This window comes from Bufo bufo, chromosome 2 (genome assembly GCF_905171765.1).
Source record: "Bufo bufo chromosome 2, aBufBuf1.1, whole genome shotgun sequence".
Taxonomy (NCBI): domain Eukaryota; kingdom Metazoa; phylum Chordata; class Amphibia; order Anura; family Bufonidae; genus Bufo; species Bufo bufo.
Window position 1 is genome coordinate 191,640,076 of NC_053390.1, and position 19,243 is coordinate 191,659,318.

Consider the following 19,243-nt stretch of genomic DNA (forward strand, 5'->3'; position numbering starts at 1 on the left):
TAAAGGCTGCAGAACCCATTATATATCTTATCTACATAGCCCGGTCCCTGGTATATAAGCGCTGTCTACAGGAGCCAGTTCCGGATGCAGTCATGGCGCTACACCCTCTCTGACTGGAGAGTTCGGTCACAAGGCTCCAGCTCCAGGCTTTCCAATGCAAACTGAAGAGAAGGGGAAGCCGCCTCCTGTGACGTCACTGCGCTCTGGCGTGTGCATGAGCCCTGACACCAGTGACGGCTGTAGGACTACAAATCCCAGGGATCAGTGCTGGCGCCATGCTGGGAGTTGTAGTCGTGCAGCCACAGGTGGCCGAGGTGCTGGGAGGGCCAGAGCCAGTGTGTATGAATGATGTGCGGCGCAGGCTCCAATCACAGCCCTGGGCTGGAGCCTCTCAGCCTCTCGGGAAAGGGCTATCACCTAGGCTCCCCCCGCAGCCTGTGTGGCTCCTCCTCCTCCAGAGTGGGTGACAGTGGGAGGGGCAGGGACCATTTCTCCGGCGGGGGGGAGGCGACCGTACACACAGCCCCCCTCGTTGTCGTGTCCTTGTTGTCAGCAGCGCTATGGCAGAGCAGCCGGCGGTGTGCGCGGCACAGGTGAGCGGGAGTGTGCCCGTCCTCTTCTGCTTCTCCGTCTTCGCCCGGCCTTCCTCCGTGCCGCACGGCTCCGGCTATGAAGTCCTGATCCAGAAGTTCCTCAGTCTGTACGGGGACCAGCTAGACATGCACCGCAAGTTTGTGGTGCAGCTCTTCGCGGAGGAGTGGGGGCAGTACATCGACCTGCCCAAAGGCTTCGTGGTCAGTGACAGGTGCAAAGTCCGCCTGGTGCCCCTGCAGATCCAGGTGAGTGGCAGCCTGCCATCTGCTGCCAGCATTCCCATAGCTGTATGTTGTGCCAGGATAATAATCCTCTCTCCACTTTCAGAGGGACACTCCCCTGTAAGTTTGTGAATTTGAGGTGGCAACCTGCTTACTGATGGGCTCCTGCGCTGCATTGTGTGTAGCCCCCTGTTCACACTGGTGCCAGGATGACTAATGTTTATCACTTATGGACTGGATACGGACGGACCCATTGGGGGAGATTTATTATCAAAACTGGTGCAAAGGAAAACTGGTTTATTTGCCTCTGGTAACCAATCCAATTCCAAAAATGAAAGGTGGAATCTGGTTGCTAGGGGCGACTAAGCCAGTTTTCCTTTGCATCAGTTGTGATAAATCTCCCCCAATAATTTTTTTTTTCGGGAGTCTGTAGGGGTTGTGCTATTTTGATGGAAATAGAGATGTAAACTGCGCCTTTCTTGCCGTCAGTAGCACTAGCACCAGTGTGAACAGAGGGTAACACGTGGAAGACATGTTTGGATTTTTGAGTCCATTGAAAAGTGGAATATGTGCAGGGCCGGTGCAAGGATTTTTGCCAACACAAGCAAAGCTACATTTTGGCGCCCCCCCCCCCCAGATCTTGGTGGGGGTGATGTGACATTACTCCCCCTCCATGTCACATTTCTCCCCCCATGTCACATCACCCCCCCCCCCCCCCCCATGTCACCCCCGGGCCCCTGATTATGTCTACATTCACACATTGCAGAATTTGGGATCCAGCATCCACACAAATTTTGTAACTGTGTAAATGAATGTTTTAGCAAACGCCTGGCTGCCCACAACAAAGTCCGCAAAGTTCCGCTTCCTTATTTGTACCCAGCCCAATAGTCGTCCTAAGTGATCTCCGTTGTTCTATAGTCCTTGTAGGATGTGAGGACCTGTCTGCTCTTCTGAGATGTCTGTAGTGGTAAATGCTCTTCTTCTACTCCATTAAAAAAAAGTTATTCTGGAGCATCTTTTCTTCTAACTCTGTTGAGCCATTCCTCCATTATTCCCCCTAGAAGCTTAAAAATAAATTGCTAAAATGTTGTGTTTGTACAGAGTCTAAGGGTATGTTCAGGTGGAGTATTCTCACGTGGCTTCCAGCACAGATTTGGTAACGAAAACTGGGCTGAAACTGCCTCCCTGTGCCACAGTTAATGCGGGTGAGGGTTTTCAAGACCGCGTGGACCCCCCCTTCCCCAATGCGGCAGCGGCTCAATTCAGAGAGGGGCAGCATGAAAACCCACAGAAGAAACCATAGAGGTGGACAAAATCCTCCATGTGAACCTACCATGTTTCTCCGAAAATAAGAAAGGGTCTTATATTATTTTTTTTCTCCAAAAAAAGGGTTAGGGCTTATTATCGGGGTAGGGCTTATTTTGGCTCCATGAACAACAATCACACATTTTATGCCTGAACAAAAAATGTCGATTTATTCAAATACAGTATAATCTGGCAAAACAGCAAAACTCTCCATTTCCTTCAAAAGCATTGGCCCCAACTTCTCATGTCTAGCTATAGCGCTTTCCTGAACTGAGCACCTCTTGTCCAAGTAGCCTGCTTGTAGCGCATTGGCAACGCAACTGTCAGTAACCATAGTAACCATAACCCTACAGTAACTTACAATGGGTGGTGTACGGTAGTAAAAAGAAAAATAGGGGTAAATACCGTTCCTTATTGTGGTTGTGCCCGCCGTGTCAGAAGTCAGTCTCAGACTTCCCCAACTTCAGATGTACTTGTAAATGGTAGTGTCAGTGGGTGGCACAGTACTATGATACCGGTACAGTACTCTGGGAGGCAATGCCATACTTCTTTCTGGTACGTACACTGCCCCTGAACCCCTAGGCAGCAATGTGTACGTTACCAGGGAGATCCGGCGCGAGAGATGACAGGGTGCTGATTGGTGGTGAGCGCGTCCTGCTCCCTCCCCCGCCTTCACCAATCAGCACCGCCAGTTCCAGGCAGCAGAGAGGAGAAGGACATCCTCCTGCTGCCTCATTCATCTACGGTAGGGATAAGTTAGAACGTGTACAGGGTAGAGAAGCTGTCCAGCCCGCCCAGCGATGTACCCGTACGGTAGATGGAAGCGCGGCTACTGTCATAATTTAGCATTTAGTGAAGCCGCAAGCCGCGATGTATGTGCAGGCTAGCGGCTTCACTGAAGGCTAAGTGCTGGCAGCATGCGCTACTGTAACTCCCGCCTCCGATCAGCTGGGAGAGCGGAGATTTCCGGCGCTGAGGTCCTGCCCGCCCCCCCTGGCAGCTCAGGAGCCATTAGTGAGCGCTCCTGAGCTGCTGAATCGCCCACACTTCCATAAATGTAAAATTTATCTAGGGCTTATTTTTGGAGTAGGGCTTATATTTAAGCCCTACTCCCAAAACCCTGCAAAATAGGGCTAGGTCTTATTTTCAGGGTAGGGCTTAATTTCGGGGAAACACCGCAGCACCGGGTAGGGCTTAATTTTTAGTCTAACACTGGCAGCACGGATTGAACAATGAGAGAGCCCACAGTGACCCCCCTCCCGGCCCCGGGTAACACCCAGTTGGCAGTTTGTTCATAAATTTGTAGTAGGTATAACAGAGGAATAGAACAACACTCCAGAATTGGTATTTCTTGGGAATATACTTACTTACCTTAAAGGGGTTCTGCACTTTCATTTAACTGATGATCTATCCTCTGGATAGATCATCAGCTTCTGATCGGCGGGGGTCCGACACCTGGGACCCCCGCCGATCAGCTGTTTGAGAAGGCAGCGGCGCTCCAGCAGCGCCGCGGCCTTCTCACTGTTTACCGCCGGGCCGCCTGCCCACTGACGTCACGACTAGTATCAACTAGCGTGGGCGCGCCTAAGCTCCATTCAAGTGAACAGAGCTTAGCCCCGCCCACGCTAGTTGATAATAGTCGCGACGTCAGTGGGCCGGCTGTAAACAGTGAGAAGGCCGCAGCGCTTACCTCCTCAGCACTCCCTCAGTGCGCCTGAGCCGATGACGTCTTCTCTTTCGGTGATGTCATCGGCGCAGGCGCACTGGGGGAGTGCTGAGGAGCCGAGCCTCCTTATCTCAGAGCGCCTGCGCCGAATTAGCACAGGCGCGCGATTTTTGAAATGCTGACAGGGCTGGCCGGAGGAGGAGATCGCGGCTGGCCCTGTCAATCAACAGAAGGAGGGGGCGGTTTTCTGCGGCTGCTACCAGCAAGTAGACGCCCTACTTGCCGGTAGAAAAGTAATTAGCATATCATAAAAGTAAGCTTTTTGCAAAATCTACTGAACGAAAATTATTAATAACATAAGGTATAGCAATATGGCAGGATAGGGATTATAAGTACACAAAAAAAAAAATCAGTTTAGTGGGGTGACAGAAGCCCTTTAACCACCTCCGGACCGCCTAACGCAGGATCGCGTTCCGGAGGTGGCAGCGCTGCGCACAGTCACGCATATACGCGTCATCTCGCGAGACGCGAGATTTCCTGTGAACGCGCGCACACAGGCGCGCGCGCTCACAGGAACGGAAGGTAAGAGAGTTGATCTCCAGCCTGCCAGCGGCGATCGTTCGCTGGCAGGCTGGAGATGTGTTTTTTTTAACCCCTAACAGGTATATTAGACGCTGTTTTGATAACAGCGTCTAATATACCTGCTACCTGGTCCTCTGGTGGTCCCCTTTGTTTGGATCGACCACCAGAGGACACAGGTAGCTCAGTAAAGTAGCACCAAGCACCACTACACTACACTACACCCCCCCCCCATCACTTATTAACCCCTTATTAGCCCCTGATCACCCCTAATCACCCCTGATCACCCCATATAGACTCCCTGATCACCCCCCTGTCATTGATTACCCCCCTGTCATTGATCAACCCCCTGTAAAGCTCCATTCAGACGTCCGCATGATTTTTACGGATCCACTGATAGATGGATCGGATCCGCAAAACGCATCCGGACGTCTGAATGAAGCCTTACAGGGGCGTGATCAATGACTGTGGTGATCACCCCATATAGACTCCCTGATCACCCCCCTGTCATTGATTACCCCCCTGTCATTGATTACCCCCCTGTAAAGCTCCATTCAGATGTCCGCATGATTTTTACGGATGCACTGATACATGGATCGGATCCGCAAAACGCATCCGGTCGTCTGAATGAAGCCTTACAGGGGCATGATCAATGACTGTGGTGATCACCCCCCTGTCATTGATTACCCCCCTGTAAAGCTCCATTCAGATGTCCGCATGATTTTTACGGATGCACTGATAGATGGATCGGATCCGCAAAACGCATCCGGACGTCTGAATGAAGCCTTACAGGGGCATGATCAATGACTGTGGTGATCACCCCATATAGACTCCCTGATCACCCCCCTGTCATTGATTACCCCCCTGTCATTGATTACCCCCCTGTAAAGCTCCATTCAGATGTCCGCATGATTTTTACGGATGCACTGATAGATGGATCGGATCCGCAAAACGCATCCGGACGTCTGAATGAAGCCTTACAGGGGCATGATCAATGACTGTGGTGATCACCCCATATAGACTCCCTGATCACCCCCCTGTAAAGCTCCATTCAGATGTCCGCATGATTTTTACGGATGCACTGATACATGGATCGGATCCGCAAAACGCATCCGGTCGTCTGAATGAAGCCTTACAGGGGCATGATCAATGACTGTGGTGATCACCCCCCTGTCATTGATTACCCCCCTGTAAAGCTCCATTCAGATGTCCGCATGATTTTTACGGATGCACTGATAGATGGATCCGATCCGCAAAACGCATCCGGACGTCTGAATGAAGCCTTACAGGGGCATGATCAATGACTGTGGTGATCACCCCATATAGACTCCCTGATCACCCCCCTGTCATTGATCACCCCCCTGTCATTGATTACCCCCCTGTAAAGCTCCATTCAGATGTCCGCATGATTTTTACGGATGCACTGATAGATGGATCCGATCCGCAAAACGCATCCGGACGTCTGAATGAAGCCTTACAGGGGCATGATCAATGACTGTGGTGATCACCCCATATAGACTCCCTGATCACCCCCCTGTCATTGATCACCCCCCTGTCATTGATTACCCCCCTGTAAAGCTCCATTCAGATGTCCGCATGATTTTTACGGATGCACTGATAGATGGATCGGATCCGCAAAACGCATCCGGACGTCTGAATGAAGCCTTACACGGGCGTGATCAATGACTGTGGTTATCACCCCATATAGACTCCCTGATCACCCCCCTGTCATTGATCACCCCCCTGTCATTGATCACCCCCCTGTCATTTATCACCCCCCTGTCATTTAGCACCCCTCTGTAAGGCTCCATTCAGATATTTTTTTGGCCCAAGTTAGCAGAATTTTTTTTTTTTTTTCTTACAAAGTCTCATATTCCACTAACTTGTGTCAAAAAATAAAATCTCACATGAACTCACCATACCCCTCACGGAATCCAAATGCGTAAAATTTTTTAGACATTTATATTCCAGACTTCTTCTCACGCTTTAGGGCCCCTAGAATGCCAGGGCAGTATAAATACCCCACATGTGACCCCATTTCGGAAAGAAGACACCCCCAGGTATTCCGTGAGGGGCATATTGAGTCCATGAAAGATTGAAATTTTTGTCCCAAGTTAGCGGAACGGGAGACTTTGTGAGAAAAAAATTAAAAATATCAATTTCCGCTAACTTGTGCCAAAAAAAAAAAATTTCTATGAACTCGCCATGCCCCTCATTGAATACCTTGGGGTGTCTTCTTTCCAAAATGGGGTCACATGTGGGGTATTTATACTGCCCTGGCATTCTAGGGGCCCCAAAGCGTGAGAAGAAGTCTGGTATCCAAATGTCTAAAAATGCCCTCCTAAAAGGAATTTGGGCACCTTTGCGCATCTAGGCTGCAAAAAAGTGTCACACATCTGGTATCGCCGTACTCAGGAGAAGTTGGGGAATGTGTTTTGGGGTGTCATTTTACATATACCCATGCTGGGTGAGAGAAATATCTTGGTCAAATGCCAACTTTGTATAAAAAAATGGGAAAAGTTGTCTTTTGCCAAGATATTTCTCTCACCCAGCATGGGTATATGTAAAATGACACCCCAAAACACATTCCCCAACTTCTCCTGAATACGGCGATACCACATGTGTGACACTTTTTTGCAGCCTAGGTGGGCAAAGGGGCCCATATTCCAAAGAGCACCTTTAGGATTTCACAGGTCATTTACCTACTTACCACACATTAGGGCCCCTGGAAAATGCCAGGGCAGTATAACTACCCCACAAGTGACCCCATTTTGGAAAGAAGACACCCCAAGGTATTCTGTGAGGGGCATGGCGAGTTCCTAGAATTTTTTATTTTTTGTCACAAGTTAGTGGAAAATGCTTATTTTTTTTTTTTTTTTTTTTTTCATACAAAGTCTCATATTCCACTAACTTGTGACAAAAAATAAAAACTTCCATGAACTCACTTTGCCCATCAGCGAATACCTTGGGGTCTCTTCTTTCCAAAATGGGGTCACTTGTGGGGTAGTTATACTGCCCTGGCATTCTAGGGGCCCAAATGTGTGGTAAGGAGTTTGAAATCAAATTCTGTAAAAAATGACCTGTGAAATCCGAAAGGTGCTCTTTTGAATATGGGCCCCTTTGCCCACCTCGGCTGCAAAAAAGTGTCACACATCTGGTATCTCCGTAATCGGGAGAAGTTGGGGAATGTGTTCTGGGGTGTCATTTTACATATACCCATGCTGGGTGAGAGAAATATCTTGGCAAAAGACAACTTTTCCCATTTTTTTTATACAAAGTTGGCATTTGACCAAGATATTTATCTCACCCAGCATGGGTATATGTAAAAAGACACCCCAAAACACATTCCTCAACTTCTCCTGAATACAGAGATACCAGATGTGTGACACTTTTTTGCAGCCTAGGTGGGCAAAGGGGCCCACATTCCAAAGAGCACCTTTCGGATTTCACAGGTCATTTACCTACTTACCACACATTTGGGCCCCTAGAATGCCAGGGCAGTATAACTACCACACAAGTGACCCCATTTTGGAAAGAAGAGACCCCAAGGTATTCGCTGATGGGCATAGTGAGTTCATGGAAGTTTTTATTTTTTGTCACAAGTTTGTGGAATATGAGACTTTGTATGAAAAAAAAAAAAAAAAAAAAAAAATCATCATTTTCCACTAACTTGTGACAAAAAATAAAAAATTCTAGGAACTCGCCATGCCCCTCACGGAATACCTTGGGGTGTCTTCTTTCCAAAATGGGGTCACTTGTGGGGTAGTTATACTGCCCTGGTATTCTAGGGGCCCAAATGTGTGGTAAGGAGTTTGAAATCAAATTCAGGAAAAAATGAGGAGTGAAATCCGAAAGGTGCTCTTTGGAATATGGGCCCCTTTGCCCACCTAGGCTGCAAAAAAGTGTCACACATCTGGTATCCCCGTACTCAGGAGAAGTTGAGGAATGTGTTTTGGGGTGTCTTTTTACATATACCCATGCTGGGTGAGATAAATATCTTGGTCAAATGACAACTTTGTATAAAAAAATGGGAAAAGTTGTCTTTTGCCAAGATATTTCTCTCACCCAGCATGGGTATATATAAAATGACACCCCAAAACACATTCCCCACCTTCTCCTGAGTACGGAGATACCAGATGTGTGACACTTTTTTGCAGCCGAGGTGGGCAAAGGGGCCCATATTCCAAAGAGCACCTTTCGGATTTCACAGGTCATTTTTTCCTGAATTTGATTTCAAACTCCTTACCACACATTTGGGCCCCTAGAATGCCAGGGCAGTATAACTACCCCACAAGTGACCCCATTTTGGAAAGAAGAGACCCCAAGGTATTCGCTGATGGGCATAGTGAGTTCATAGAAGTTTTTATTTTTTGTCACAAGTTAGTGGAATATGAGACTTTGTAAGGAAAAAAAAAAAAAAAAAAAAAATCATCATTTTCCGCTAACTTGTGACAAAAAATAAAAAGTTCTATGAACTCACTATGCCCATCAGCGAATACCTTAGGGTGTGTACTTTCAGAAATGGGGTCATTTGTGGGGTGTTTGTACTGTCTGGGCATTGTAGAACCTCAGGAAACATGACAGGTGCTCAGAAAGTCAGAGCTGCTTCAAAAAGCGGAAATTCACATTTTTGTACCATAGTTTGTAAACGCTATAACTTTTACCCAAACCATTTTTTTTTTACCCAAACATTTTTTTTTTATCAAAGACATGTAGAACTATAAATTTAGAGCAAAATTTCTATATGGATGTCGTTTTTTTTTGCAAAATTTTACAACTGAAAGTGAAAAATGTCATTTTTTTGCAAAAAAATCGTTAAATTTCGATTAATAACAAAAAAAGTAAAAATGTCAGCAGCAATGAAATACCACCAAATGAAAGCTCTATTAGTGAGAAGAAAAGGAGGTAAAATTCATTTGGGTGGTAAGTTGCATGACCGAGCAATAAACGGTGAAAGTAGTGTAGGTCAGAAGTGTAAAAAGTGGCCTGGTCTTTCAGGGTGTTTAAGCACTGGGGGCTGAGGTGGTTAAGATGTCCATTGATATCCTTTGTCAGGTCCCATTCTGTGTGTTGAAAATTACGCAGGAGATTTTGTATTTCTACATTCGTCAGATGTTTGCCAATAAAGTCTGCCATTTGTTTAAGAAGATAGTTCAAATATGTTTTTTATTTTTTTCTGCTTCCAATTGGTCCATTAATAAAAAGTATTGCATTTGCCCCTGGAACTCCCTGTCAGATGGTGTATGTGGCGTTAGCCATTTGTTTAATAGGCGTCTCCATGCTACCAATAAAACCCCATCTATCAGTCTCGGTATCTTTTTTCCTTCAGGAAAACTATGAAACAAAACTACGAGTGGCTCATATGGTAGGTCTATCTGCCAAGTCTGTTTGATCCAAGATACTATCCAACTCCAGTAGGTTTGTACCATTGGGCAGGACCATATACAATGATCCAAATCTGCCCTTGATTGGTTACATTTTGGACATGCTGTTATCCTTTCGGGAGCCACATCCGAGGCAGGCAGATTAAATGCAAATATTGCTCTATGTGTGAGCCTAAACTGCGTCTCTTGCCATCCCTCACGTGTGATGGCCTTCCTAACTCTCATCAACTGATCCTTCCACTCCATTGTTCCCAGTAATGATTTCCACCCCGAGAATAGATGAGCCTGAGTTTTATCATTTTCTCTTTCCCTCAGGGATTTATAGATGGTTGAGAGTGAAAGTTTGTGTTCTTTTTGTCCTAGTAAAGTGTCAAAACAATTAGTGACGTATTCCTGACTAACATCTCTTAATCTAGCTTTACAGAAAGACAGTACTTGATAGAATTGTAGAACGTGACTCTGTGAAAGCGCATATTTGTCCAGAATTCGGACAGAGACAGATATCGAGCTTCCTTGTCATGGAGTAAGTGTCTTACGGAGTATATTCCTCTAGACTTCCACGTGCGAAACCATTTATTGTTATTACCTGCTTTGAATTCTGGATGGTTCCATAAAGGCATATGTTTGGAAGACAAAAATGCGAGCCCAAATAATTTCCTCACTTCCTTCCAAGTCACTACTGTGTCCCTAATCATCACTGACAATTTGATCTCTGGAGGTAGAGATGCCAGTCTGGAATGCAATAGAGCTCCCAAGTCCCACCCTGCGGCCAGTTCCTTTTCCAATAAAGTGTTTGAATAATGAGAGGTCTGATGTAGCCAATCTCTACAAGGTCGAAAGAGGCTTGCTAGATTATATCTTCTCAGATCCGTAAATTTAACCCCACCTTTATCCGATGGAGACCACAGCGTTTTCATAGCTATTCTAGGTTTTCTACCAGCCCATACAAATCTCGAGAATGCTTAGTTTAATGATTGTATATCCTTGTGTCGGATTAACACAGGTATAGTCTGCATCGGATAAAGCAGCTTAGGGAAACTAATCATCTACCTAACATAGAAAGCGGCAACTTCCACCACCTAAGCAGTTCTTGCGTAATCCCATTTATCAGAGGGACATAATTAAGGGTGTACAAAGAATGAGGAGACCTTCCTATTTTGATCCCCAGGTAAGTGATGTCATTTTTGGCTATCAAGACTGGACAGTTTTGTATTAAAGACTGTCTCCCCTTATTTCCCGTTCCAACAAATAATAACTCACATTTTCCTGTGTTGACCTTAAAACCTGAATATTTCCCACATTCCTCTATTGCCTCAAAAATCTTGTGGAGATCCCTTAAAGGATTAGCCAGAAACAGAATAATGTCATCCAAGAAGAGAGATATACGTACTGTTCTGGATCCAATTTTGATTCCTTCAAATATATTTTCTGTTTCCAACTAGCGCGCTAGTGGTTCTATTGCGATGTTAAACAATAAAGGTGAGAGGGGGCATCCCTGTCTGGTGCCTTTTAATAACTGGAAGGGTTTTGATAAGAAACCAGGAATAGCTATTTGTGCTTTAGGGTTATTATAGAACGCTCCCACATATGTCCTAAAAGCCCCTGTTATGAGCATACGGTCCATCACCACGTCCAACCAGCTCCACCCCACATTGTCAAAAGCCTTTTCGGCATCAATGGTAAGGAGAACTGGTGTCTCCCGTCCCGTATGTTTACGATGCGTGTGGTCTAGGACTGTAAGAACCCTTCGCATATTAAAAACTGCAGAGTGGCCCTTTACAAAGCATACCTGGGATGGACCTATTTAATCTGGTAAAATGTTTGCTAGCCTATCAGCCATTATTTTTGAGAATCTCTTATGATCCACATTTATAAGAGAAATTGGGCGATATGATGCGGGTATTAGTGGGTCTTTCCCTGGTTTTGGCACAAGTCGGATGTAGGCTGTATTATTTTTTATCGTTTTAGCCTGACCACTTAGAACATCTTCAGTTAACAATTGAGTTATATCCTCCCTTTAATATTTTATAGAACTCCCCTGAGTATCCATCTGGTCCAGGTGCTTTGCGTAGTTTCAGTTCTTTAATAGTTTGAGCTACTTCCTCACTAGAGATGGCCTTATTAAGGTCTGTTAACTGACTCTCCTGGATTTTTGGGATACAAATTTTGTCTAAGATTGTATGTGAAGGAATCTGGGTCTGTGGGTCCCTAGCATATAGATTTTGGAAGAAGGTCTGGAATATATTGAGAACCTGTTCCGGTTCTGTTTGGAGGAAGCCTTGGTTGTCTTTTAATGATTGTAAGTGTGACTGTCCCTTTGGCCCCTTAGATAGTCTCGCTAATAGCCTACTTGATTTATTCCCAAATTTAAACAGATTGGATTCTTTTTTGGATCTGAACATGTCTTCCCACCGAGAGTACTATAATTCAAAATCCTTCTTCGCCAGTATCCATTCTTGTTTGGTTTAATCTGTGGGAGTGGACAGGAACGCTGTATAAGATCTCCTGAGTTTTTCTGTTACCTCGTTTAATCTCAGCTTAGTTTTCAAGGAATGGGTATAAGAAATTATTTTACCTCGCAGAACAACTTTTGCTGCATCCCATAATAGAGAATGGTTGTCTTTGTGTTGTTCATTATCAGAGATGAATTCTAGATACCATCCCTTTAGTAAACCCCTAAAGTTAACATTACCATGAAGTAACGAGGGGAAACGCCAAATATAATCAGAGCCTTTTGGGATCATGTCCTTTATGTCTAATTGAACCGGAGCATGGTCAGAAATAGCCAGGTCAAATATTTTAGCCTGTTGAATTTTAGTGTGCATAGCCGAGGAAGTGATGATATAGTCTATCCGAGACCATGAGTCATTTGGTGCGGAGTAAAATGTATATTTCCTGCCTTCCGGATTATGTAACCTCCGTGGATCAATGAGATCATGATCTCGGATAAATGTGCTTAACCACCTCCGGACTGCCTAACGCAGATTCGCGTTCCGGAGGTGGCAGCGCTGCGCACAATCACGCATATACGCGTCATCTCGCAAGACGCGAGATTTCCTGTGAACGCGCGCACACAGGAACGGAAGGTAAGAGAGTTGATCTCCAGCCTGCCAGCGGCGATCGTTCGCTGGCAGGCTGGAGATGTGTTTTTTTTAACCCCTAACAGGTATATTAGATGCTGTTTTGATAACAGCGTCTAATATACCTGCTACCTGGTCCTCTGGTGGTCCCCTTTGTTTGGATCGACCACCAGAGGACACAGGTAGCTCAGTAATATGTTGCACCAAGCACCACTACACTACACCCCCCCCCCCCCCTGTCACTTATTAACCCCTTATTCACCCTTGATCACCCCTGATCAACCCATATAGACTCCCTGATCACCCCCCTGTCATTGATCACCCCCTGTAAGGCTGCATTCAGAGGTCCGTATGAATTTTACGGATCCACTGATAGATGGATCGGATCCGCAAAACACATACGGACGTCTGAATGCAGCCTTACAGGGGAGTGATCAATGACGGAGGTGATCACCCCATATAGACTCCCTGATCACCCCCCTGTCATTGATAACCCCCTGTAAAGCTCCATTCAGATGTCCGCATGATTTTTACGGATCCACTGATAGATGGATCGGATCCGCAAAACGCATACGGACGTCTGAATGGAGCCTTACAGGGGCGTGATCAATGACTGTGGTGATCACCCCATATAGACTCCCTGATCACCCCCCTGTCATTGATTACCCCCCCTGTCATTGATCAACCCCCTGTAAAGCTCCATTCAGATGTCCGCATGATTTTTACGGATCCACTGATAGATGGATCGGATCCGCAAAACACATACAGGCGTCTCCCTGGAGCCTTCCAGGGGGGGTGATCACCCCATATAGACTCCCTGATCACCCCCCTGTCATTGATTACCCCCCTGTCAGGCTGCATTCAGATGTCCGTATGATTTTTACGGATCCACGGATACATGGATCGGATCCGCAAAACACATACGGACATCTGAATGGAGCCTTACAGGGGGGTAATCAATGACAGGGGGGTGATCACCCCATATAGACTCCCTGATCACCCCCCTGTCATTGATCACCCCCCCCTGTCATTGATCACCCCCCCTGTCATTGATCACCCCTCTGTAAGGCTCCATTCAGACATTTTTTTGGCCCAAGTTAGCGGAATTATTTTTTTTTTTCTTACAAAGTCTCATATTCCACTAACTTGTGTCAAAAAATAAAATCTCACATGAACTCACCATACCCCTCACGGAATCCAAATGTGTAAAAATTTTTAGACATTTATATTCCAGACTTCTTCTCACGCTTTAGGGCCCCTAGAATGCCAGGGCAGTATAAATACCCCACATGTGACCCCATTTCAGAAAGAAGACACCCCCAGGTATTCCGTGAGGGGCATATTGAGTCCATGAAAGATTGAAATTTTTGTCCCAAGTTAGCGGAAAGGGAGACTTTGTGAGAAAAAAATAAAAAATATCAATTTCCGCTAACTTGTGCCAAAAAAAAAAAATTTCTATGAACTCGCCATGCCCCTCATTGAATACCTTGGGGTGTCTTCTTTCCAAAATGGGGTCACATGTGGGGTATTTATACTGCCCTGGCATTCTAGGGGCCCCAAAGCGTGAGAAGAAGTCTGGTATCCAAATGTCTAAAAAGGCCCTCATAAAATGAATGTGGGCCCCTTGCGCATCTAGGCTGCAAAAAAGTGTCACACATCTGGTATCGCCGTACTCAGGAGAAGTTGTTTTGGGGTGTCATTTTACATATACCCATGCTGGGTGAGAGAAATATCTTGGTCAAATGCCAACTTTGTATAAAAAAATGGGAAAAGTTGTCTTTTGCCAAGATATTCCAAAGAGCACCTTTAGGATTTCACAGGTCATTTACCTACTTACCACACATTAGGGCCCCTGGAAAATGCCAGAGCAGTATAACTACCCCACAAGTGACCCCATTTTGAAAGAAGACACCCCAAGGTATCGCGAGTTCCTAGAATTTTTTATTTTTTGTCACAAGTTAGTGGAAAATGATGATTTTTTTTATTTTATTTTTTTCTTGCAAAGTCTCATATTCCACTAACTTGTGACAAAAAATAAAAAATTCTAGGAACTCGCCATGCCCCTCACGGAATACCTTGGGGTGTCTTCTTTCCAAAATGGGGTCACTTGTGGGGTAGTTATACTGCCCTGGCATTCTAGGGGCCCAAATGTGTGGTAAGGAGTTTGAAATAAAATTCTGTAAAAAATGACCAGTGAAATCTGAAAGGTGCTCTTTGGAATATGGGCCCCTTTGCCCACCTAGGCTGCAAAAAAGTGTCACACATCTGGTATCTCCGTACTCAGGAGAAGTTGTTTTGCGGTGTCATTTTACATATACCCATGCTGGGTGAGAGAAATATCTTGGCAAAAGACAATTTTTACCATTTTTTTATACAAAGTTGGCATTTGACCAAGATATTTATCTCACCCAGCATGGGTATATGTAAAATGACACCCCAAAACACATTCCCCAACTTCTCCTGAATACGGAGATACCACATGTGTGACACTTTTTTGCAGCCTAGGTGGGCAAAGGGGCCCATATTCCAAAGAGCACCTTTAGGATTTCACAGGTCATTTACCTACTTACCACACATTAGGGCCCCTGGAAAATGCCAGGGCAGTATAACTACCCCACAAGTGACCCCATTTTGAAAAGAAGACACCCCAAGGTATTCCGTGAGGGGCATGGCGAGTTCCTAGAATTTTTTATTTTTTGTCACAAGTTAGTGGAATATGAGACTTTGTAAGAAAAAAATAAAAATTAAAAAAAAATCATCATTTTCCGCTAACTTGTGACAAAAAATAAAAAGTTCTATGAACTCACTATGCCCATCAGCGAATACCTTAGGGTGTCTACTTTCCGAAATGGGGTCATTTGTGGGGTGTTTGTACTGTCTGGGCATTGTAGAACCTCAGGAAACATGACAGGTGCTCAGAAAGTCAGAGCTGCTGCAAAAAGCGGAAATTCACATTTTTGTACCATAGTTTGTAAACGCTATAACTTTTACCCAAACATTTTTTTTTTTATCAAAGACATGTAGAACAATAAATTTAGAGCAAAATTTATATATGGATGTCGTTTTTTTTGCAAAATTTTACAACTGAAAGTGAAAAATGTCATTTTTTTTGCAAAAAAATCGTTAAATTTCGATTAATAACAAAAAAAGTAAAAATGTCAGCAGCAATGAAATACCACTAAATGAAAGCTCTATTAGTGAGAAGAAAAGGAGGTAAAATTCATTTGGGTGGTAAGTTGCATGACCGAGCAATAAACGGTGAAAGTAGTGTAGGTCAGAAGTGTAAAAAGTGGCCTGGTCTTTCAGGGTGTTTAAGCACTGGGGGCTGAGGTGGTTAATGTAGTGTCCCTGCTAACCGGTGTGATTTTCTTTCCTGCAGGGGCCTTTCTATCCTCATTTACATTTAGAACTGTGTTCATATCCCCACCTATTACCATGTTCAGGTTATGATCCGTACCTACAATTGAACTAAGATCATTGAAAAATATCTTATTTTCCCCGTTTGGGCCATATATATTTGCCAGACATATCTCACCTACCGGTGATTTAATATGGGCTTTTTGCCATCTTCTCTCTTTATCAGTCTCATGACCAAGTAGTGTATAGTTCAGACCTCTGTGGAACAAGATTAAAGTCCTCTCTTTCCTAGCATTTGATGAAGATCCTATTACCTACCCCAGCCACATCTTCATGCGGAAGATATCTTCCTCAGCTAAATGTGTTTCTTGCAATAAAGCTATATCTGGTTTAAAGCAGTGCAGGTATTTAAGGACCATATTGCATTTAGCAGGTGAACGCAAGCCTTTCACATTCCCTACCAGTGTTTTTTAAACCATTAATGCAAACACAATAGCAGGCACCCGACCTATATAACAGAGAGCTGTGATCAGCCACAGTTAACCCCTCAGGTGCTGCACCTGAGGTCAGGTGCCTGCTTTGTGTTTCTGCCGCCGGCACCTTCCTCTTGTTTTTTGTATTAATGGTTTAGTTATCATCATGGGTGGCGCAGTGGCCACAGTCCCTCCCCTCTTCCGCCCCTCTCTCTTCTCATTGGTGGCAGCGGCGACACAGGGAGGAGGGAGAGACTGTTTCCTTCTCCCCTGTGCTGCTGAGGAGAACATGGTATGCATTGAGAGCAGTGTGCTCCATGTTCTCTGATACTAGGCTGCGCAGTAGCGCAGCCTAGTATCGGTAAATGGCAAATCCCAGTATCGAATCGATCATACATTCGTGTGCATGAGCCCTAAAAATGTGCCAAGTCTATCAAAATAGCTCTTTCTTAAAGGGGTTGTCCAGGATTTTCTGCCGGTCTGCTTCTGCACGGATGGGGTCACTCGCCGGGTGATGTGTCCCCTAATGGCATGTGACCCAGCAGTGACTTCAGGGGGCTTGTGAGTGAGATGTCATCCACCAAACAGCCCCCCCCCCCCAATTCAAATGCTTATTTTAAAGTGTTCCTAAACCTTTCTATATACTATAGTAAATGGCATAAAATAATTTTTCGAATATACCGGTACTTATACTATACAGTCAGGTCCATAAATATTGTGACATTGACACAATTCTAAAATTCAGCTTTAATTTGAGGGTATTTACATCCAAATCAGGTGGACGGTGTAGGAATTACAACAGTTTGCATATGTGCCTCCCACTTGTTAAGGGACCAAAAGTAATGTGACAATTGGCTTCTCAGCTGTTCCATGGCCAGGTGTGTGTTATTCCCTCATTATCCCAATTACAATGAGCAGATAAAAGGTCCAGAGTTCATTTCAAGTGTGCTATTTGCATTTGGAATCTGTTGCTGTCAACTCTCAAGATGAGATCCAAAGAGCTGTCACTATCAGTGAAGCAAACCATCATTAGGCTGAAAAAACAAAACAAACCCATCAGAGAGATAGCAAAAACATTAGGCATGGCCAAGACAACTGTTTGGAACATTCTTAAAAAGAAGGAACGCACCGGTGAGCTCAGCAACACCAAAAGACCCGGAAGACCACGGAAAACAACTGTGGTGGATGACCAAAGAATTCTTTCCCTGGTGAAGAAAACACCCTTCACAACAGTTGGCCATATCAAGAACAATCTCAAGGAGGTAGGTGTATGCGTGTCAAAGTCAACAATCAATAGAAGACTTCACTAGAGTGAATGCAGAGGGTTCACCACAAGATGTAAACCATTGGTGAGCCTCAAAAACATGAAGGCCAGATTAGTTTGCCAAAACAACATCTAAAAAGCCTTCACAGTTCTGGAACAACATCCTTTGGACAGATGAGACCAAGATCAACTTGTACCAGAGTGATGGGAAGTGAAGAGGATGGAGAAGGAAAGGAACTGCTCATAATCCTAAGCATACCACCTCATCAGTGAAGCATGGTGGTGGTAGTGTCATGGCGTGGGCATGTATGGCTGCCAATGGAACTGGCTCCTTTGTATTTATTGATGATGTGACTGCTGACAAAAGTAGCAGGATGAATTCTGAAGTGTTTCGGGCAATATTATCTGCTCATATTCAGCCAAATGCTTCAGAACTCATTGGACGGCGCTTCACAGTGCAGATGGACAAGGACCCAAAGCATACTGCAAAAGCAACCAAAGAGTTTTTTAAGGGAAAGAAGTGGAATGTTATGCAATGGCCAAGTCAATCACCTGACCTGAATCCGATTGAGCATGGATTTCACTTGCTGAAGACAAAACTGAAAGGAAAATGTCCCAAGAACAAGCGGGAACTGAAGACAGTTGCAGTAGAGTCCTGGCAGAGCATCACCAGGGATGAAACCCAGCGTCTGGTGATGTCTATGTGTTCCAGACTTCAGGCTGTAATTGACTGCAAAGGATTTGCAACCAAGTATTAAAAAGTGAAAGTTTGTTTTCTGATTTATTATTCTGTCCCATTACTTTTGGTCCCTTAACAAGTGGGAGGCACATACACAAACTGTTGTAATTCCTACACCGTTCACCTGATTTGGAGGTAAATACCCTCAAATTAAAACTGACAGTCTGCAGTTAAAGCACATCTTGTTCGTTTCATTTCAAATCCATTGTGGTGGTGTATAGAGCCCAAAATTTTTGAATTGTTGTCGATGTCCTAATATTTATGGACCTGACTGTATATTTTTTAAATATTTTCCTTGCCATATAGGCAGCTAAAGTTCAAGTGCCTATACTGTTTTGTAATCCGTATCCCCATGCTCTGCTGGTGTACGGATTCCCCGGCCGGTGCTGCAGGGGCGTCTGTACTCCCATACACTGCGCTATATGGGAGTACGGATTCTAAAGCGCAATACCGTGTTTCCCCGAAAATAAGACATCCCCCGAAAATAAGACCTACTTCCAGTTTTGCCTCTTGCTGTAATATAAGGCATCCCCCCCGAAAATAAGGCCTCCCCGATAATAAGACCCCCCCCCCTGGAATAT

At 45.0% G+C, this 19,243-nt stretch overlaps 1 protein-coding gene across 1 annotated transcript in view; it reads left to right on the plus strand.

Annotated features, from left to right (window-relative positions):
* Positions 1–381: 381 nt before the first annotated feature.
* The window catches only part of ISOC1 (isochorismatase domain containing 1), a 63,444-nt gene continuing 44,582 nt past the window's right edge, over positions 382–19,243 (plus strand). The window contains exon 1 of the mRNA XM_040415983.1: positions 382–839. Within this exon, the coding sequence (XP_040271917.1) occupies positions 561–839 (279 nt within the window). The 5' untranslated portion in view covers positions 382–560. The remainder of the gene's footprint in view (positions 840–19,243) is intronic.